The 22091-nt window shown below is 41.6% G+C and overlaps 1 protein-coding gene across 3 annotated transcripts in view; it reads left to right on the top strand.

Moving 5' to 3' along the window:
• The first annotated feature begins 221 nt into the window (after positions 1 to 221).
• Positions 222 to 22091, top strand: part of CDK14 (cyclin dependent kinase 14) — a 343381-nt gene continuing 321511 nt past the window's right edge. For 2 of the 3 annotated variants that reach the window (XM_068405279.1, XM_068405280.1), the window contains exons 1-2: positions 323 to 481; positions 6631 to 6662. In XM_068405279.1, the coding sequence (XP_068261380.1) occupies positions 400 to 481; positions 6631 to 6662 (114 nt within the window). In that variant the 5' untranslated portion in view covers positions 323 to 399. Of the gene's footprint in view, positions 482 to 6630; positions 6663 to 22091 lie in introns of all 3 variants that reach the window. The other variant, XM_068405281.1, reaches the window with a different exon arrangement.

The raw sequence follows: 22091 nt of genomic DNA, 5'->3' as shown, positions 1-22091 counted from the left end.
TCCTCCTTCCCCTTTCTCTCAGCGCACCCTCCCTCCTTCCCTCCCTCTCTCCCTCCGCCGCTGTCCGCAGCCCCTCGCCGGACTTTCCTTTCACTCCTCCGTCTATCCTCGGCGCTGCTCTTCCCCCCTTGCCCTCCCCGCCGCGTCTGGCAGTGACGGGGCAGCCCGGGGAAGGGGGGGCGGGACGGGACGGGGCTGTGAGCCGGGAGGTGGCGGCGGGGAGCCGAGCAGCAGCCGCTGCCGCCGCGGCGTAGGGCTACTTTCCCGGGCGGGACCGGAGCTGTCCCGCTGCGCCCAGCGGCTCCCCGGGGCAAGTGGGGAGCCCCGGAGCCGGAGGAGGGGGTGTCTCCCCTGGGGTGGCGGCTGGCGATCGGGGGGGTTCGCCCTCCTGTATGTGACATGATCGACTCGCAGTCTGCCGAGAAGATCAGCAGGATGAAAAAGTTGCGGAGAACTTTATCGGAGAGCTTCGGCCGAATAGGTGAGTCCTGCACCCGCACCGGGACCCCGACGGCGCTGCCCGGCGCCCCGGGAAGGTCCCGGCGGCAGGGGGCGGCTGGGCCGCTGGTGCGGCGGCGGGGCGGTGGGCTCAGCGCTGCGAGGCTGGAGGCGCCCGCGCCGGCGCCGTCCCCGAAAAACGTTTCTTGGGAAGAAAGCTCGGGAAAAGAACAGCTCTTCCTGGCAGTGGGCGTTCAGCCCGGGCAGTGCCGCACGGATCTGCGATGGAGCGAGCCCAAAATAGGCTAGAAAAAACAAACTGTAAATGAGAGTTGGCTAGCGTGCCTCCATTGCCAAAGAGAAAGCTTGGGAAAAAGCAAATCGTTGTTTTCTTTTTATGCTGATCTGGTCATTTATTTTTTGTTTGGGCTGCACACTGTTATAAGTTGAGGCGTGAGATGCTGAAGCAGATAACGGCGGCCCGGTGGTTTAGAAGGCCAGACAAAAGAAGTCTGTCTGTCATTTGCTGCAAAGTCTTGTCGTTCTTTCACTGGCATAAAGCATTGTGAGATAGCGTTATCCGAACGCTGCTGCCGAGTGTGTTATCTCTCCATTGCCATGTTTAGTTTTGACACCAGTTTATTTTGCAGTCAAATTTTTTACCAAGAACAATGCCAAAGAGTTCTTGTCTGCTCTGACTGGTGTTGCTCTTGGTCTTTGGCACACTACTTTGCTTAATTCACTGTTTAAAGCGTTAATTCCCACTGACAGCATCAACACGCAGCTGAGCAGGGAGAGAAGGTATCTTGGAGGAGGTGTGAGGTATCCCTGAGCTGGCTGGGCAGGGCAGCTGGAGGTAGTGCCAGGCAGCGGCCGGGGTGGGCAAGTGGACGCAGCAGCCCCTGTCCTTGCAGAGGGCTCTGAGGGCCCTTCCACAGCCCTCACCCATTCGTTGTCCCACTGGGACATTTTTCATTACCATCGGTCTGGCTGGCAGGTGTGGGTCAACTTTCAGAGCTGCTTTGTCCTAGTGAGAGGATGTGAAGTGCCTGCACTGCAGCCATGAGCTGTGGCGTTTGGTTCTCCCTCCATAGCTCTACCAAGGAGGTGCACTAAAGTATGTGGGCATTGTCATTTTTCATGCGTTGTGAATGCATTCGATGTATTACCTTTAGCTTTTAAGGACTGCAAACTTTAAGTGTAGGATAGCGTTTGAAATCAGGTATCTTTTGTTGTCCTATTGCAAGATGAAAAAGACTGAGAAAAGCTCATTCATATTTGTAAACCAGAGAGTTTCAAGGGTAAATGCCAAGTTTCAATTATGAAGCGAATGTCAAGTCACCATTACAAATCTCTCTGTCCCCATATGAAAGTAGCTTTCACCTGTCATCAATCTTAAACTTGTAAAATGCATTTACTTTTTTTGATAAGAAGAAAAAAACCAGTCAGGTGTTTTGTCTGTCACGTGTCTGTGTGTGTGTCTCTGTGTGTGTGTGTGTACATATACACACAGAGAGACAGTCAGAACTGTGGAAAGGTTTTACTAACAGTGGAAGTCATTAACAAAGAAAATATTTTGAATGAAGATGCTACTTTGTAGCAAGAGTAGTGAGAGTCCCGTTAATGCCTTTTAGGGAGCAAGGCCCCTCTGGCTGGTAATTTCTGTGTGTTTTAGCTGGCTCTGTTGGATAATCATCTCTTTTTGTCATTTTCCACAAATTAAACAATGTTTTCGTTTCCTTGGGAGCTTCAGCCTGATTTTAGGTACACTAATTGTTATGTCTTCCAGCTCCTCCAGGTCTTTGTGCATGCACGCAGCAGTGTAGGAGTGTGGTCGGGTGCCTGGTTGGTTGGTTGGTTGGTTTGTGGTGGTTGTTTTGTGATTAAAACTCATCTGCTACCAGCAAGACTGTTCCATCTTCAGATGCTCTACTGTTTTGACTATCATTCTGGTAACTGCACTTTGAGCAAAAAGCCTTCTAATTTATCAGTATGAGGTTTGAACATAGTCCACTCCCTGATACCCAGAGCCGCAGATAAGCCCAAGCAAAGCAAGTCTATGTTTAAAAAACTCTTAACTTGCATACCAGGAAATCCTCAGTTAAAACTTGTGCTGTATTTAACTCTTATATTGAAATGAAGGAGAGAAAACCAAAACCTCATTAGAAAACGTCTTTTCTGGGTATATGTCTCTCTGGTTTTACAGCTTGTCTTGGAAGAACTGGTTCCTTGGTGAGACTCTAATTCTAGTCTGGATTCTGATTCTGATCTGGAATTTTGTGTTATCTATTCAGTTGTGATTTATTATCAATAACTATGACGATCTTTTGACTTTCCCTGTTCTGCTGCAATTTATGAGTTTTCATAGGTTTAAGGACACAGTATAGCATCATGAGCATAACCACATAAATGATACAAGAGTCACATGGTGTTTGAGTTAAATAATTAGCGAGTCAAGCTTTCACATGCCGCAGCAGGGAACACCTGATGGCCATGCTTGGAATGGTAAGGCACTGCTGGCCTCCCCCCTGGGCTGGCCGTATCCCAGCTGCCAAACACAATTCTTCCAATAATACAAGACTCCTTCATTTTGATACCAAAATTTATATTAGCCTGTTGGATAAGAGTGATGGAAATGTATCCTAAGTGTCACTGGCAGTGTTTTTTTTTTTCACTAGGGCTTGCAAGTTAATACTCGAACTACATTCAAGACCACCTTCTCCCCTCAAAGTAATCCTCTCTATTTGAGAGGCTATATCACCAATGAATTTATAAGGTGATATTTTTTTTTTTTTTTTACAGTGTGGCACAGTATGTTAAGTAATGTTTGAAGCTATTTCCCCAGCATCTTTAGATAAAAGAGGAGGTAGACTTAAACCAGCTTAGTTATCCCTGGGGCACAGCAAAGGGCCATTATTTGGTGCCAATGGTAGCCTCAAGTAGATTTGGCCCATCTTCACTGTGAACTGATGCTTTCCAGCCAGTACATCCAGAGACTGGCAGAGGGTGATGAAGATCTGGCTGTATTATATGTACTCATCTTGCAAAATTATGATCCAACTCATAACTGTTAGAGTACCTGGTAGTGAGAATGTTTATTTTGCTGAGCTGAAAAACGTGATGTGTGAAATTGTCCATCTCTGAGCCTTCATCCTGAGCATTAACTTTGTGCTTTGGGCAAGTCTGGTAAAGGACGATACCGCACTGTGGTGTGTTGAAGGAAATGCACATGGCCTGTGGTGCCAAACTGAAGTTAATATTCTAAAATAGACAGGATGGCTTTTTACTGCAGAAATTAAGTGCTCACAGTTCTAGAAAAATGAACTGTCTTTGCAGCTAAGGCACCCTTTCTCCTGGCAGAAGTTTCCTGGTCTTTCAAGGAATGTCCTTAAAATTTAGCTCACCATAAAGAGCTTGCATTACTAACGATCTGAAAAATTTACAGAATTCTTTTTATCGATAGGTTTCTGGCAGCCCATCCGTTTTTATACAAACATCCAAATTAGTTTAAAAATTCTGATTTCCTTGCTTACATACTGTGTTGCCCATATAAACGAACACATCATACTGTATGTTAACTGACTTTTTGAGATTGCGTTGACTCACTGTTTATTTTAGCATTTAAACCTTTAGTAGGTTTGGTTCTTAGTTTTATGCTTTGGTAGTTACGTAATTAAAATTAATAATGAGTAATTTTTTAAAATTATCATTGTCTTTTAGTTATGTAAAGAGTTCTTGGCTATGCATTTGTTGAAGTTCGTATAGTACCAAAATCATATGTGAGATCTCTTCAGCTCACGCCATTTAACTTCTGTTTTCTTATGCAATCCCTTTAGTCAAAAACAACCACCAGGGTAGAAAGGAAGGAAGGAAGAAAGGAAGAAAGAGAGAAAACATTGCTGAGATTGCTCACAGTGCACTGAAAGCAGTCTGTGGCCCTTCTGAGCATCCCTGGGCTTTGTTACTAGCTCCTCACTAATACACAGGTTATCTCCACTGATCTCCTCTAATGTACACTCACATAGCTTACATACCTGAGATAATGAGAAGTTCATTTGTAAACAGTCTGTTTTTTTTTAAGTTTAGCAAAGCTTTTTTTAATGGTTTAAAAAGAAAAGGGTTGCATTGATGAGAAAAAAAATGTTTCTACAATAATTTGTTGTATAAAACATACTGGTTTGATGATTTCTTTTGAAGATGCTATGTAGTGAATTGGTTGAGAGTGAAATTATTATTAAACAGAACCTGATTAAATGAGTGGCCACAACTCTCATATTCTTATTTTTGGAGATTCTTAAAAAACCTCTTTTAGTTAAAGGTAGAAGTTAAGTAAAGACAAGCCAAAAATACGCAGTGGATCGCAGATTCCCATTTCTTGTCATTTTCTTACATTGTGAATTTTGTTTGGTTATCTGTTGTTTGGCTATTCCTGGAATGTTTCGGTCATGTGAAAATCTTGTGTTTTGGTAAGGGAGAAAAGTTTGTCAGCGTGACCTAAATGTGTCATATATTAATTTATAGCTTGTATGTCGTTGTGACCTGAAAGGTAAATGAAAAGATTAAAAGTGTGTTCTTAAAAAGTGTTCCACGTCAGGTTTTTTCTTTCTCTTTTTTTTTCTTTTCTTTTTTTTTTAATGGTCTGACTCATAGTTCTGTGGACTTGGGACTGGCAGTCTGAAAACATTTTGTCCAGCTTTCAAAACCATAAGAATGCATTTCGTGATAAAAATGTACAATGTGTGCCTTGAATCTCCTCACAAAATCCCATATTTTTTTTGTTATTAAGCATGAAATCTAGACAAGTGATTGTAAAACAGTAATTGCAAGTCTTGAAAGATTTGAGGGAAGACATATTTCATGTCCAAAAGAAATGAGAATTTGAAAGGAAAGGAAGGCTGGATGATCCCTGCTTTTCTGTACAAGGAGAACTGGGATTTGTGCCTTGCTGCCCATGGCAGAGGTTGTGAAGCTGCAGCACTTTTTGCAGGGGTGTCCTGCCTCTGTTATGCCTGTGATACAGCTTCTGCAGTTTTGGGGTTTTTTTTTGAAGCTAACAACTCTGTTGCTTCTGAAGACAGGGTTTGGAAGAGGTGGTGGTTTAGAAACTACTAGCGATTTGAAGGCACAAGGACCTTCTGAAAGAGCAAAGAAACTACTGGAGTCTAGATCCTCCACTGTGCTGGGTGCTTTCGTATTTCTCTCCTGCAGAAATAAATGCGTTTTAAGTATAAGAAACATTATGCTGCTTAAATGATGAAGAGGGAGCCTTCGGGGCAGCACTGCACGAACTGTACGGTCATTCAGGTGACCTCCCTTAAATCGCAAACCTTTGTGATTTAAACTGAAAAGAAATAGTGCAATCACCAATGCAATGGTTTGTCTTATTTTAACTCTTCAAGAGAAGTAAAGGAAGAGCACTTTCAGGTCATGGCGTGCAGTACACAGTCCCTGATTGGTCTGGTTGTGGTGCACAGAGAAAAGGAACCAGTCTCGTACCTTCAGACTGACAGAGTTCAATGGAGATTTGGAGAAATTAATTTTCTTTACATTTCAATAAAGATATCCAATATGCTATAGAAAAAAATTTCATCAGCTTAATCTTTGCTACAACTTCAGAACTATTCATGTCTTTTTCTTGCTTTACCAGTTCACATGATTTCTGCACTGTTTTCCTTGTTTGTTGATTAGCTGCTAGTTAACAGTGTAAGAAAGTCAGAAATCTCTTCTGCTTTAGTGTAAGTCATATTGTAAAAAAAAGAAAAAAAGAAAGAATGAAAAAAGCATGCTACAATGGATACTATTTCATAAAGGTTTAGTACTTGACAAACTGAATACATGGTTAGATGTTTATTACACTTTTCTTTTTTGAAATTTAGTCAGGCTCTCCATAAAGTGTTTTCGTGCTCACTAGAAATTAAAATAAAAAAAAACTTGTGAACTCCTATTTTCTTTAACCTGAGAGGATAATATTTTTCATAAATATGTAAATCGACTTTCTTGGGAACATGCTGTGCAGTCCTACATTCCATTTCCAGATTCAGATTTTGAGTATAAAATTGTTGTTCATGCCAGCCTGTTCTTTCCTGTTATAACAGGAAAATCCTGCTCTGTTTTTCTCTTTTCTGGTGTTAGTTACTTTGCTCATTGAAATGCAGTACAGGTAACTATTTCTTTTTTCCTTTTATTTTAAAGCCTTGAAAAAAGAAGATAGCAGCTTTGATGAGGTAGGTTAAATATCTTTGTACCTTACATAGTCCAGGTATGCCTTAGTATTTCTCACTAGTGCTAAAAGAAACCCATAGATAGTAGCGTTATGATGTTCGTATGTGTTAATACATGAATATTGCTCGAACATGGTTTCATTTTCCAAATAACTACCAGATGAATGTGTTGGTCGAAGGCTCTGAATGGAATACTTGTTTTTTTTTGGAATATAATAAAACTGAATGTTGTATGAAAAGTGGTCATTTAAAAATGTTCCATGCATGCGGCAAAAATACTTTATAGAACTTTACCCACGGTAATTCTCATAATTGTAGGCCTGTACTGTAACAGGCAGTGATAAAACATCACTCTTGAGAGAACACCTTATGTAAAGTGCTGCTGCACTGGCTTCTTGCTGAATATGTCAACTGAGATAGATGCTTCTTATGAAATAAAAAAAAAACCCAACACAACAAAACCAGCAGCTAGTTGTATTGTTAAAACTGATACTTGGGTATTCAGTGTAATCGGTTTGGGGTCCTGACCTATCTGCGATACAATATGTGTGTTAATTTGTAAAATACGCTGCTCGTGATTTGAGCTTGCTTTTACTTATGATAGGCTTTCAGAGGTACAGGTCAGTGCGCGTTGTCCTGCAGCGCACGTTTACGCAGAAAGAGGTGTAGGTCTTGGTGAGATGAGTTGTCATGTTGTCAATGCTTGCCTTGTACTTCTCTCTGCCACCATAGCTGGAAGCAAGTGGTAATATTTTCATGTGTTGATGTTACACTTCTGGCATTTCTGTGTTTTCTTCTTCATTGCATGCTGTAAGCTTAAATTCTTGGCTGATTACAGTGAGATAGCTGCTGTGTAATGCCAGATTCTAGAATAAATAAATGATGATGTAATGCCCTTGATACTGGCTCAGATCAGACTTCATCTCTTTCTAAACAGATCACTGAATTTTACACCCCTCTGCTCAAATTCTGCAACAGTGATATAAATGTTTTGTGCTTTTCTGATGTGTGTTGCAGAGAGCTGTAACTCGGCTTGACTCCTCTCAGGTCTGGAGTGAAGGTCCTGGGATAGGTCTCTGTTCTCAGGAGCTCTTGTCGGATCATTCAGTGGTTCCAACTATTGTGTTTCTCTTATTACACTGGTAGAACTTGATTCTTCCCTAAAAGTTACACCTGTGCAGCTACGTGGTTGGTAGACTCTGAATCCTTGTTTTACAAATCTGGTCTGTTTTTGTACAGTACTTTCTTCTGAATGCTGCAGTGGTATATCTGTGCTATAACCTACCCAGTTAATACTTGGTATTAAATATGATACAAAATTTGAAAGAATCTGTAAGAAAATGCTGTCTTAAGAAGATGGCATTTTTTCTGTCCCCTCCCTGTCCCTAGGATTGTTTGTCTACAGGTTGTATGTATTTCCTTTAAACCTGGTTTTCTGCTTGAACAGGAGACAACTTGAGTGAATTTTTATTTAAATTCAGGGGGTTTGGGGAAATAATAATCTTTCAAATATGTTTTTAATGGAATCTGACAGATTGTTGATGTGAGTTACTGCAGAGGTAGTAAGAGAAAGCTAGTGGGAAGGGTACACAAAAGAATTTTCTTTCATCTCCTGTAAATAGGGAAGAGCTTGATGTGGCATTAGCGTCAATCAGCTCCATAGTTTTAGGTGACGCTTGTTTGTTAGAAGAAAGAAAAATATGCTGAGATTTTATGTTGTCCTTATCTCTTCAAACTCAACACAACAGTTCTTGGCAATTATCTGGCCTAAAGTGTGAATCAGAGAGGGGGCTGTACCACATGTCACTTAATTCCTTTCGTTTCAAACATCCTTCAAATCAGAAGATAAAGCAGTCTTTAGTAACAATAGTGTACCTGATTGTAATGACATGTACTTCTAAGGGAGAGAAAATCTGCAAGCAGCGGAGTGGGCACATTTGTTGGTCTCAGAAGGCTATCCTGAAAAACATTAAGACCATACCATGATGTAAAAGGAAGGCAGTCTAGTCTTCTGGCTAGTATACGTAGTATTGATATACCAGGGATGCAGTTATGAAGAGAGTTATGATGACAATAGGTGGGAATATCAGATGAGCAGGAGAGAGAGGAGGTGGTTGTCCAAGCACTGTTTTACTTCAGCTTTGTAGGCCTTCTACTACAAAAAATAATATAATCAAGTATTGAAACATAAACTGCATTTGACAAGCAGTATGTTCTCCCCGTACAGTCAATGAAAAGATACTCTTTTTCCTTTCATGGTGCTGAAGGATGCCGTGTTTCCCCTTTCCTGGAGGGAGGTTGGCCTGTGAGGTGGGGATTGAACAACTAGCAACGAACTTGTGAGGAAGGGCTCTGCACTCCTGCTGCCTCAATAGAGAAGGAGGACTGATGTGATTTAGCCTTTGAAGCTGTGACCAGGACACCAGTAGCAGAAGGTGGTCAGGAGGGACCTGAAATCTGTGGGGCAGGGGGGAAGTGGGAAGAGGAAGACAACCTTTCTAAAGCCACAAGGTCTGGGTTTGCAGCCCCATCAGTTGTCAGGTTATTCTGCACATTCTGGGTGCTACATCATGAGCTTGCTTGTTTGCCCTTCAGGAATCGAGGGGGAAAAATTGAGCTGTTCAGTGGATGTTACTCTACCTACTTTACACTTGCACGTGGTATCTCAGAAATGTACAGCACTGCAGGAAGTCGTCTTTCTTTTGAAGAGAAACGACTAAAAATTAAGATATCAAGCATGACAGGCAAGTGTATCACATAATTGCTTTCTGTGGGTTGTGAAATTAATCCCTCTAGTAATTTAGGACCAAAACAATCATGATCAGCAAAGCCTGTGAATAAGTTGCATGCCAGAAAATACTTTCAGTTGTTCTAGAAGTGGTTCTTTGTGGTGCATTTAGTCCTGCCAATAAGCTCAGAGCACAACAACAGTATGGAGGAGTAATGTAGGATTTGTCACTTTTTTTGTACCTGCTGTTATGTTCCTTTGATTAAATTATGAATGAAAAAACTCTTTTCTGTAGGTGCGGCTGGCCTTTACTTCAGTCCATGAGAACACTTGAATTAATCCATTTAAAACCATTGTTAGCCTATTTAGCTTCCTAAGATGACATCTACCAGAGACTCACGTGAATAAAGGAGTAGGATGCAGACCACTTTTTATCACAGAATCACAGAATCACAGAATGTTAGGGATTGGAAGGGACCTCGAAAGATCATCTAGTCCAATCCCCCTGCTGGAGCAGGATTGCCTAGACCATATCACACAGGAACGCGTCCAGGCGGGTTTTGAATGTCTCCAGAGAAGGAGACTCCACAACCTCTCTGGGCAGCCTGTTCCAGTGTTCGGTTACCCTCACTGTAAAGAAGTTTTTCCTCATATTTAAGTGGAACCTCCTGTGTTCCAGCTTGCACCCATTGCCCCTTGTCCTGTCAAGGGATGTCACTGAGAAGAGCCTGGCTTCATCCTCATGACACTTGCCCTTTACATATTTATAAACATTAATGAGGTCACCCCTCAGTCTCCTCTTCTCTAAGCTAAAGAGACCCAGCTCCCTCAGCCTCTCCTCATAAGGGAGATGTTCCACCCCCTTAATCATCTTTGTGGCTCTGCACTGGACTCTCTCTAGCAGTTCCCTGTCCTTCTTGAACTGAGGGGCCCAGAACTGGACACAATATTCCAGATGCGGCCTCACCAGGGCAGAGTAGAGGGGGAGGAGAACCTCTCTCGACCTGCTAACCACACCCCTTCTAATCCAGCCCAGGATGCCATTGGCCTTCTTGGCCACAAGGGCACACTGCTGGCTCATGGTCATCCTGTTGTCCACTAGGACCCCTAGGTCCCTTTCCCCTACGCTGCTCTCCAACAGGTCTGTCCCCAACTTGTACTGGTACATGGGGTTGTTCTTGCCCAGATGCAGGACTCTATACTTGCCCTTGTTATATTTCACTAAATTTCTCCCCGCCCAACTCTCCAGCCTGTCCAGGTCTCTCTGAATGGCTGCGCAGCCTTCCGTTGTGTCAGCCACCCCTCCCAGTTTTGTGTCATCAGCGAACTTGCTGACAGTGCACTCTATTCCCTCATCCAAGTCATTAATGAATATATTGAATAGAACTGGTCCCAGTACCGACCCTTGAGGGACTCCGCTAGACACAGGCCTCCAACTGGACTCTGTCCCGTTGACCACCACTCTCTGGCTTCGTTCCTTCAGCCAGTTCACAATCCACCTCGCTACCCGATCATCCAGACCACACTTCCTCAGTTTAGCTGCGAGGATGCTGTGGGAGACCGTGTCAAACGCTTTACTGAAATCGAGATAGACCACATCCACAGCTTTACCATCATCTATCCACCGGGTTACGTCCTCATAAAAGGCTATCAAGTTGGTTAAGCATGACTTTCCCTTGGTGAAGCCATGCTGAGTGCCCCTAATGATCCCCCTGTCCTTGATGTGCCTAGAGACAGCACCAAGAACAAGTTGTTCCATCACCTTTCCGGGGATGGAGGTGAGGCTGACCGGTCTATAGTTCCCCGTGTCCTCCTTCTTGCCCTTTTTGAAGACTGGAGTGACATTTGCTTTCCTCCAGTCCTCAGGCACCTCTCCCGTTGCCCATGACTTAGCAAAGATGATGGAGAGTGGCCTAGCAATGACTTCCGCCAGCTCCCTCAGCACCCGCGGGTGCATCCCATCAGGGCCCATGGATTTATGGATTTATATATATGGATATGGATATATATATGGATTTATATATATATTTTTTATATAGTCTTTCATTCAAAGCAGCAAAGTAATAGTGTACTTTAAAGATTTTTTTAAACTTCAGCCTTTTCCTTTTTGTCATACCAATGTTTACACATTGTGGGAACTGGAACATGGGCCTGTTCCAGTACCTACTGAAATCAGCAGAAAGATTCTCAGTGTTTTCAATGGTTTGTGGGTTGGCTTCTTCTATCATGAAATATCATAATTGGGCGGTGAGGGGGGGTGTGTGCGTGTGTGCAGGCTGTTCTTGCGTATTTTCAAAGTAAGTTTATTTGAGTGGGAGAGAGGAAGGCATCTTTTCCTTGTGTCCTGAAATGCTGTTACCTGCTCTCTGAAGAGGGCAAACTGCAAAAAGAAAAAAAGAACAAAAAAAACCCAGTTGCTCTCCTTTTCAAAGCAAACTAAATTTCATTCTCTGAGTGTAGGTTCTGGCATGGAAAGCATCTGTTCCATTCTTTTAGGCAAAGCACCGATTATCTACTCTGGATACCAAGACAGAAGATAAACACCTCTGAGGAGCAGCGTTACATGCAAAGAACAGTCTATAAAAAAATGTTTGGTCCTTGAGTGAACCATTTTATTTGTGCTTCAGTAGTTTTTTCTCTGACGACGTTTAGAGTAATAACTTCCAACTATTCAGGATTGCTCTGATGTCTTTTGACCGTTAGTGTAACAAGAACTGTAGTATTTGTCCACTCTGTCTTATAATGGTGGAACTATTTTCTTTTTCACTCAAATGAATGTGAGCAAGGCCAGTAACATGTGGCTGAATTGCAACATATTCGTTGGATTGACAGCCAGTTTTGATGTTGTGACTAACCTCATCACAAGGCTGGTAATCTGTTCCTTTGGTTAGCTGCTTGCTAATATGATTTATTTCTATTTATTTGTGATCTATTTCTATTGTCAGTCAGTCTCAAGGTGTGGGTTCTTGTCCCTCTGTTGTTAGTGGTTTCTCTAAGCACTTAAATAATGGTTTAAGACCCTCAGTATCAATGTCATAATGAAATCAAACCAAAATAATCTTAAGACTCAAAATCGATATGAATTGCTATGATTTTTGCTTCTTAGTAGTGAGTTGTGTTGCTGTTGTTTAGCTATATTTTAGTGTTAATTTTGCCCAATATCAAGAGCACCTTTCTTTTTAAGGCCCCCTTCCTTAGGTAATTAGGATATTGTGATTGTGCCTGCTATGTATGTAATACTTTCTGACTCCACCCAGTAACTTTGAAGCTGGCTGACACTAGATGCCTAGTTGCTTGGTGAAAAAGCATGTGAGCTGGCTGAGGAGTAGAGATAAGAATCTCCTCTGATGGCAAAGCTGGAATGCAAGTTCTTGTGAATGTAGGAGAATCTGGTTGGAGGTGTTATGAATACTCTGACCTCAGCAAAATCCTTAATACTCGTCTACTCCTTGCTACATTTAGAGTCTCCAACTCTGAGGAAGCCAAGTTTCATTTATTTCACTCATGGAGCAACTTCTGTGTGTTTGAAGTGGAAGCGTATGAAAGGGGAGGGAGTTTTGCCAAGTTACTTCTGATTCTGTAGTGTGCTTGCTCTCTCAGTCTCTCTCTCTAAAAAAAACCCACCCCAAACAAAAAGGCTACTCCCTCTGTGGGATGTTGCCGTGATAAATTTGGTTTAAAGGACACCCATCTCTGAACCAGGACTCTTGTGTAGAGAATATTTTGAATTTGAAGAGTTAAAGGGAAGGGTGTAGTTGGAAAAAAGTAGAGCTCTGTAAAGAATGAACAAGAGGAATTTGAATGCCATAATGCAGGAGGCTCATAATACACTAAATAACATTTGTGCATTTTTTTAAAGTTTTATTTATAGTAAGTAGCTGGAGAGAGAAGTGCATGTAGGAAGTATAGATATGGAACTATACCTTCTCCTGCAGGAGAGGATCTGAATTATGGGAGATCGAGGAGAGAAAAATCTAGCCCTCTTGACACTCAGTGTTACTTTTTGTAGGAATTTAGAATAAATGTTCATTATTTCACTCCTGGGAGACTTAAGGGTGGGGTTGGTGTGTGACAGACTTAGCGAAGAGCCTGTGATACAAAGGATTTTGGAAGCCTGCTTGTTGTCCCTCCTCCTTGGGTGCAGTAATTCTTTATTGATCTAGATACAGTAAAATAATTACAAGCCATGGCTGAGGTGTCTCCTGCTTGATGACTTTGTTTATATTTTGGAAGCAGGAGCCTGGTGACTACTGAAATGCTTTATGTTGTGACGTGTGGTATGTTGTGATGGAGAATTTCCAGGGAAGTGGTTATGGGTAATGTTTATAAATGGCCTGAATACCTTTGGGGTGGGGGTGTTACCAGTGCTGAGAACTTGGGTTTGACTTATGGTGTATGATGACTTTGATGCAGTTGTCATCTGCTTAACGCTGGGACAAGCAGGTAGTGTGTGGTTATCAGTTGGGACATGTGACTGAAGGCTGATGGGAAAGAGATGTAGGAAGTAATGCTAGAAGAATAAAAAAACTAAAACTGAATTTGGAAAAGAAACATAGAAGTATAGATGTCAAAACAGTTTGTAAATAATACCAGGGAACTGGGTCAGAAAATCTTCATCTGGTGATTTAAGTTACTTTGCCAAATGTGTACAAAGGTGGTTCAAGTGTCTTGGGAAATGGGTCTGTTCAGATGTACGTCAGAAAGCAAATGAGAGGAAACATAATTCCAGGCAGAAGATAACAACTCAGTATTGGAAGTTACTGCTTGTGAAGTGTTACTTGAGACATGACACAGGCAAATTCTTTTTGGGGGAAAGCGGGGGGTAAAAGCTCAATAATGTAATCTGGTGTCTCCTGCAGGAGGCCCATCTCCATTTATGCGATTCTTGGATTCACAAAGTCTTTTGTGTGTTGGATAGAGATTTTTCCAGTCTGCCACCTTTGAGAGGGAAGATGGGTGGGGATGATGTTGTCTCATGAGCCTTTCCATTACAGAGGAGATTTCCCAGGAGATGCTTTGGTGGGTTTGTGTTCCTACCTTTCCTAACTCCACTTCTTCATCCCCCCAGTACTGTTCACTTACACTGCTGAGCATCTGGTGTCGGTCCAGTGGTTCCCTAGCAGCAGATGGCTTAGACGTCAGCTTGTCCAACAGATTTATTGGTCTCTGCTGCCACGTGCCACGTCTTTGGGGCCATTCCAACAAACTATGAATCTGAATTGTGTCACTAGTTCTTAGGACTGGTGTGTGATGCCAGTGCCTGTGCATTTGTAGCGGAATAGTGCCAGCACTTCAGGTCTTATAAAGCCATTCTCAGCTGCTTAAAGGGAATAATTGTTTCCCCTAGATGAAGACTGATAATATTATTAGGAAACATGCGTCACGTGAGTCTGAGAATGAAGAGCATGGATGGAAGAGAGCAAATACTGCCATTCTGCTGGAGTGTGGCAGCTTCTTATTGGGTCAGTTGTGGGACAGATGTGCCCTTTATCGCTCTGTAAAAATGCTGGTTTGTGCAACTTCCGGTGGCTTAAAAAAAATACAACCTTGGACAGCCTTGCTTAATTTCTCAGAGAATTACCAATATTTATATGGTGACTAGGGATTTCTGTCACTTGCCTGTGCTGTGTTGCATGTGGAAGAAAGTTGGGTTCTGGAAGACGTGAGGCACTTCAGAACCAGGTCTAGGTGACCACAATGCAAGCTAGTAAGTAATTGAGAAGTGGCAGGAAAGCCAACAAGAAAAACTGACTGTGGAGTAGCTGCTTTGCTGTGTCCAGTTTCAAGGCTTTGAGGCAAAATCTGAGACCATGTGGAATTTTTTGAGATTTACTTGGCAGTGACTTTTTACTCATTCAGAACAGGAACTGTTCTTAATGTTGGGGGATAAACCTGGGCTTTAGGAGACCAAAATTTGAGAACCTTTCTGTTGTGGTTGGGGAAGAGTTTTAATCTTGGAGCATCCCTTAAATCTGTTGAGTGGCAGTGGTCTGACTTTTTGCCCCAGCCATCGATGTGTTCAGTTGTGCGTTCTTCTGCCTGGCATGCTTGGTGACAGTGCCTCCATTTACCTTTCAGAAAATGTATATTATTTTTATGGGGTAAAGAGAATGGTTAAGTCAACTGTGGATCTGCTTACTCGCCTTCTCTGCGTTTTCTTCTCCTATAGACACTGAATGGAAGAAGGGTTCATGTTACTAGTTAGTATGTATGTGTTCTTTGCTTAATTTTTCTTTGAAAATGGTTGGAATAAAGGAGCAGAACTGGATCTGAATCCATGTCCACAACAGTGACTTGTGAGGATCCGGCCAAAACACTGACATATAAAGCTCTGCTCTGATCTGCAGGCAAGTGTTTTACCTATCAGAGAAGCATTGCAAAATGAAAATGAATTTCCAGGCTTACTTCTCTCACTTGTGCATGTGTATTTTTATGTTGGATGTTTCTGTTGATCAGATGAGAGGATATATGCATTCCAGAGATGTGGAGTCTGAATGCAAGCTATTATTATTTTGATGAAGTATGCTTATGTGTAAATCCTGCTGTTTATTTTCTTGGGATATATTGGATATAGTAATTGATTGGTAGATTAAATAAAGTAGACCAACAAAACACAGTACGTTCCGTATGGAATCAGTAGCTGTAGTTGTGTGACAACCATATATTTGCAGGATCATCCACAGTAATCAGGGTTCTGAGTCAATTGACATCTCTTGCTGTTTATTTGGAAGGGGTAAGAAAAGGAGATTGCAGGCTATGACTAGTTTATTTAAACAAAATGGATTTTATGTGCACAAAACAATGTCATTTTGATAATACTAAGGCCTAAAGAAATTGTCATTGCCTTACACCTCTTTCTGTACATATTCTGGAATTTGTTTATTCATTTTCCCTTCCAGCAAACCTTTCTACTTCAATGCCAGTTGAGTCACAGTCCTGCTAGTACTTCTTTTGTTCTTTTCAGGTACAGCAATTCTCTGTATCAAGTTTGAAAATTCAAACTTGAGTATTACAGGTTATTTAAATGTGCAATATTGGAAGTAATTTAATAACTTAAAATAAGAGTGAATGCTACTGAAAATTTAATAAGTGACAGAGGCAAGGCCGCTGAGAGACCATGTAGTGCATTATCACCAATTCCAAGTAACAACTGGAATTATTTGTGTTTGGGCTCTCCTGAGATAGTTACTTAACCTGAATTAAGTTTCTCAGTAGGATGCAGGTGTTCACCTTTTTCAGTGCTGAGAAATAAAAGTAATGTTACTAGCTTCAGAAGCTATTCACTGCTGTGCCAGCCCAGGAAATTCAGTGGCTTACAGTATTTTTCCTACTGCCATGTGGTCAGCCCGGCTTTTCTTTGTATGTGAACAACTTCTTAGTCTGATAGCTCACATGTACAAAAAGATGTTCTCCCATACATACATGTTTGAGGTGTCTTTCTGTTTCTTTTAGTGAGAGTAAAACAAATTTCTTGTTACCAGTGGATTCTTACCTGTACGCAATCGCACTCAGCACTATTTTGTTTTAATGGATCTTTGTCTTCCTCTTCCTCCACTGTAACTGCACATACACACTCAGGCACGGGTTGTGGCCACGGTGATCCTGAAACTGTACCTGAGTCTGACTTCGTGCTGTTCTTGAACTTGTTTTCTGACTTCCATCTTGAAAATTCAACACTCTGAAGGAATTTGTTTGAGGTCACTTACTGTGATTAGTTAGGTCAGATATGCCCTTCAGCTTTGAAATCTGGAAGACTTTCTGTTATCCCAAGTATGTTGCAAGAAGTAGTGCAGAGGCTAGGATGCATATTTTGGTTCATATTATTTTTCTTAAGTTAATAGCCTCTCAGCTGAAGAATTTTTCCTCACTGTATCGTTAGGCAGTTACAGAAAGCAGTTAGAAGGAGAACGTGTTGAAATTCGTATAGATTAATCAGTGTCCGCTTGTTTTTATCTCCATCTCTCCATTAACACACAGTGATTGTTACAGCTTTCTGACAGAGAAACAAGATTTTCACATGTTATTTTTTGGAAGTCCTTTTATTAAGTGTGGTTGTGTTTTGTTTTTTTTTTTTTTTTGGAAACCAGCCATACACACATCCCTCCGTCCCGCCATGGGACTGGTTTGTCCAGCCTCTTCTGTATCTTTTGGAATTAGTTGTCCTCTTATTATAACAGTTTCTGGTTTCATTTTAGTTATTTCCTTTTATCCAGAATGGTGACAAAAGCTGCATCATAGTCCAAATACTGTCAGTGGCTGTTGGTGAACTCTTAGGCACAGATATAGTTCTTTGATTTCTTCTTTTTTTTTTCCTGTTTTGTGCCTGTTTTCATTTATAAGTTACTCTCAGTGTAATTGTCTATATTCACCATTTGTCTTTCTTCCGTTTGTCTTGTTCTTAAACTGGTATTGTTTCCTTGTCTGTGGTGACAAGGATGCTACTGAAGTCCTTGCCAGTTGTCGAGGCAGCTGCAGGGAGCATCGGTGGGAGCTTATGCCCTGAGTGGAGTGGACAGGGAGAGAAGGGAGCACCTGCGGGCTGGCTCAGACACGGGCAGAAGCGATGGAGAGTGTGGTTTGGTGGCTTTCATTTCTTTGTTGGCCTGCTAAACAGCCAGGCTTATTAAATGATCTCCAACCTGCTCTGCTTTGCTGATGCCAATTACTGATGCAGTTTTACAGTTAAAACAACAATCTACACTTGCTCAGAAAAAAACAGGTTTTTAGCTTACCCATGCGAAGAATTATGCCAGTTCTATTTGTTCATTATCATTCTTACCATGCCTTGGCTTGTTTAGATGTGGGAAGTCTCTCATGTCTGCAGGTTTGCTGAGTTTGGAGGGAAAAAAGTTTTGGTGTTTTTTTTTAAAAAAAAAAACAACTATGATTTATCTTGGCTTCTCATGCACTGAGAGGAACCAGATAGAAACAGGATGTTTGTTACTGGCATCTCCTGCTGACCTTGGAGATGCACAGAATTCCAGAAACTAGAGGACAGCATCTGGAGAAATACTTGAGTCTTTTTTATTTAGTTAGTTATGTGATGTGTCTGGCCATCGTCAAATCATGACAGAAGCTCAGAGAAGATGAAGGGGTATGCCTAATTTGCTTGCCCTTCGAAAAGGCATGCTGCAGCACTTCAAGACTCTTTCTATTCAAATCAGTAAGGAAATGGTATTTTTATCTTTGAGAGTAAGTTTGCAGTAACTGAGCAGTTATGAGAGTAAGTATGTATATTTTTTATATTTCAAGACGAGGTCTTTTCAGTGGTGTGGAGAGAATGCTTAGTCATGTATTTTATATGGACATTAAGACAATGGGTTCAAACTATGAGCTTTAACTAAGTTTTGATATTCAACAAAATACTGTTTCAAAAGTAAAAAGTTTAAGTTACTGTTATGAAAAAAAGTTCTAGCATATTTGAACAAATGCTGTCAGGGAACCTGTGACTCTTTTTCTGAAAGTTCTGTCTCCTGCATTAATTTCAGCAAAGTTCTAGTTGAGATGTTCTGGTAAATTTATTGCCAGCACTAATTATTTCATTCTTCCAGACGTGAGGTAGAAATGATGTAGATTTTTACCATCGAAGTGATGTTTCATTTTGGTGTCACCAGTTAAGCTTCAGAGAGGACACCTATGTGAATCTATGCCCATAGGACCTAGCAGAGCTCACAGGTATGTTTAATACTCACTGGTGAGGAGGTGAGCCCAAGGGGTGATTTCAAGAGGCTGCTGAGGACTTTTTGGAGCATATGTTCTACTGTGAGTGGATCTTCATCTTGGAAGCCTATGTGAATTGGGTTTATTTTATTGTTAAAGTTTTGAAGAATGCTGTGGCTATCTTCCTTGCTCAGTTCTCTCTCTTGTGAAAAATGGAGAGAGAAGGCCTCTTGGAGAAGAAGGCAAAAAATGGAAAATGTAATTCTTTTTCATTTTGCCAAAGAACATAGGTGGAATTGGTGCTATTCAGTGGGAATGTATTAATTATACTCAGAATATGCTTCTTAGCCTTCTTCAAAATTTCAAATGTAGATATCAAATCAGGCAGAAGTTAGACTGAACTTTCATGAGTCACAACCTCACTGTTTTACCATAGGACCATGTAACTTGCAGTCATGGTCTGTCAGTAACAGTATCAGCCATTCTGAGAGACAACAACATCCAGAATAAATCCTGTGTTGTCCACCACAGCCTTCAACTGGGTACAAGATGAAATTCTGCCTGGGGGAAAAAAGGAGGCTCAGTCTCTAAATCCAGGGAACACTGTTTCCTAAAATTTATTATGCTGGGGGCTGACTAGCTTTGCAGAAAAGGACTTGAGTGTCCTGGTGAACACCAAGTTGAACATGAGCCAGCAATGTGCCCTTGCTGCAAAGGCAGCTAATGGTGTCCTGGGCTGTGTTAGAAGGAGTGTTGCCAGCAGATCGAGGGAGGTGATCCTTCCCCTCCACTCAGCACTGGTGAGGTCACACCTGCAGGAGTGTGTTCAGTTCTGGGCTCCCCAGTACAAGAGAGACATGGACATACTGGAGAGAGTCCAGAGAAGAGCCACTAAGGTGATTAAGGGACTGGAGCATCTCTCCTATGAGGAAAGGCTGAGAGAGCTGGGACTGTTCAGCCTGGAGAAGCGAAGCTCAGGGTGGGATCTTATCAATGTCTATAAATGCCTGAAGGGAGGATATACAGACGGCAGAGACAGGCTCTTTTCAGTGGTGCCCAGTGACAGGACCAGAGGCAATGGGCACAAACTGAAACACAGGAGGTTCCCTCTGAACATCAGGAAACATGTTTTTACTTTGCAGGTGACCAAGCACTGATATAAGTTGCCCGATAAGGTTATGGAGTCACCATCTGTGGAGATATTTAGAAGCCATATGGACAACCTACCCATCCTGTGCAGCATGATTTAGGTGGCCCTGCTTGAGCAGATGGGTTGGACTAGATGACCTCCAGAGGTGCCTTCCAACCTACACCATTCTGTGATTCATGAACTTTATTACAGGCCGCTTGCTTTCTGCAATCCTTTTGAAGCTTTTTGCGTCACTTGTGTCACAAGTAATTGACGTATTGTTAGTTTTGTTATATATGAACACGAATAATATTTTCAGTGTTTCTGTAAGGAGAGGTGGTTTGCTTCATATATAATTCCATACAGTACATTGCAAATAATTGTGGTCCAAGATCTATAAAGATTGTAAGAGGTACTGTTTCAAACCACTTGTTTATAACGGTTTAGAAGAAATTCAAATGTGAAGATTCTCTAGAAACATCTGTAATAAAAAGCTTATCTTTAGAAGCTCATTCCTATCTGCTGCTATCTGCCAAAGACACCTTTGGAGAAGTCATTCTGTTTCTTTCCCTCCCTGAACGCCAACACTTGGTACTCCAGAGCAAGGAACACAGAGCTTATTGCTGGGGTTTGAATTTTTTCCTCTTATAGAAATCTGTAACTTTGCCTCTTATCTCCTGTTTCTATGAGGAATTAAAAAAAAAAACAGGGGCCTCTTGTGCTGTTTGTTTTTATTAATATGCATAATATGTGTGTTTAAGCTTCTCCCCTCCCTGCTCTTCCACGAGGTTAGTTTCAAAAGCAGGAGGCTCTGAGGCAGTAACCTATGGATGGAAACCACCTGTATTTAAGAACCTCTAAAAGAACTGCATGCTGCCAACAGAAATAAAGCTGCTTTTGCCTGGAATTATTCCTTCGTAGCAAACTTGTGCAGACATTTTGGGGCTCCTGAATGATTTATCCAGAAAGAGGAAACATTTGCTGCCAAAAGCATGAGAGCAAAAGTGAGCTTTGTCAAATGAAGGAGATTCTGCACCATGTCTTGAATTTTTCCTTTTTAAAGGACACTAGTAAAGTTGGGGGGTGGACAGTGTTAGAGAAAAGTGAAGAACTTTCTTCTTTTTTGTGTCTTGATTAGTAGCATTTTTAGGCAGTAGGGTGGGAGGGGAGATACTGATTTTAACATGTGGTTCTTCCTCCATAAACCTAGAGGAAGGGGGAATATCCCATCACACTTACTACCTGCTGTGTGTGTTTATTTTCCTTGGTTTTCTCTTTAGTTATTCTTTAGATATGTTTGAACCTCTTCTTAAATACACATCACGTGGAGTTGTGTGGAGCAAGTCCAGGCTAGTTGAAACCTCTCAATTCTTGATCTAAAGTGTGGCCTTTAAGTGCTTCTTAGGACAAAGCGCTCTGCTTATGGACTTGTTCCTGAAATGTTTCCAGTTCTGGAACTGGCATTAGCATTAAGAAATATCATGTGGAAGAAATAGCTGGGGAACCAGAGTGTAACCAGAATTACTCATTTCATCTTACTGGCTGTCAACAGGACTCCTGGTTGTAATTCTGGCTTTAACACTTTGGGGTCTAACCCTTGATTTCTAGGAAAGAGTCTGTGATTATGATAATAGGGCTGTATTCTTAATTTGAAAAGGCTGTGTTGTACCTATAACTTTTTTCTTATGCATAAAGCTGCCATCAACATCAATGAAGCATAGCTGAATGACCTCGATTTTTGAAAGTGTGGCATACCTTTATATCAGTTTTCTGCCTAAGATTGGCACACGAATGCATATTTTACCCTTTACACGATCACATATTTTACCCCTCTTTTACACAAAGTTTACCCTTTCAGGAGCAAACTGCCTTATATTAGCTTGCATTAGCGTGAAATTGCCCCTTATGTGCTTTT

Source organism: Nyctibius grandis, chromosome 7, assembly GCF_013368605.1.
Source record: "Nyctibius grandis isolate bNycGra1 chromosome 7, bNycGra1.pri, whole genome shotgun sequence".
Taxonomy (NCBI): domain Eukaryota; kingdom Metazoa; phylum Chordata; class Aves; order Nyctibiiformes; family Nyctibiidae; genus Nyctibius; species Nyctibius grandis.
The sequence above is the reverse complement of the archived record's forward strand: the minus strand, read 5'-3'. Positions and strand labels throughout refer to the sequence as shown.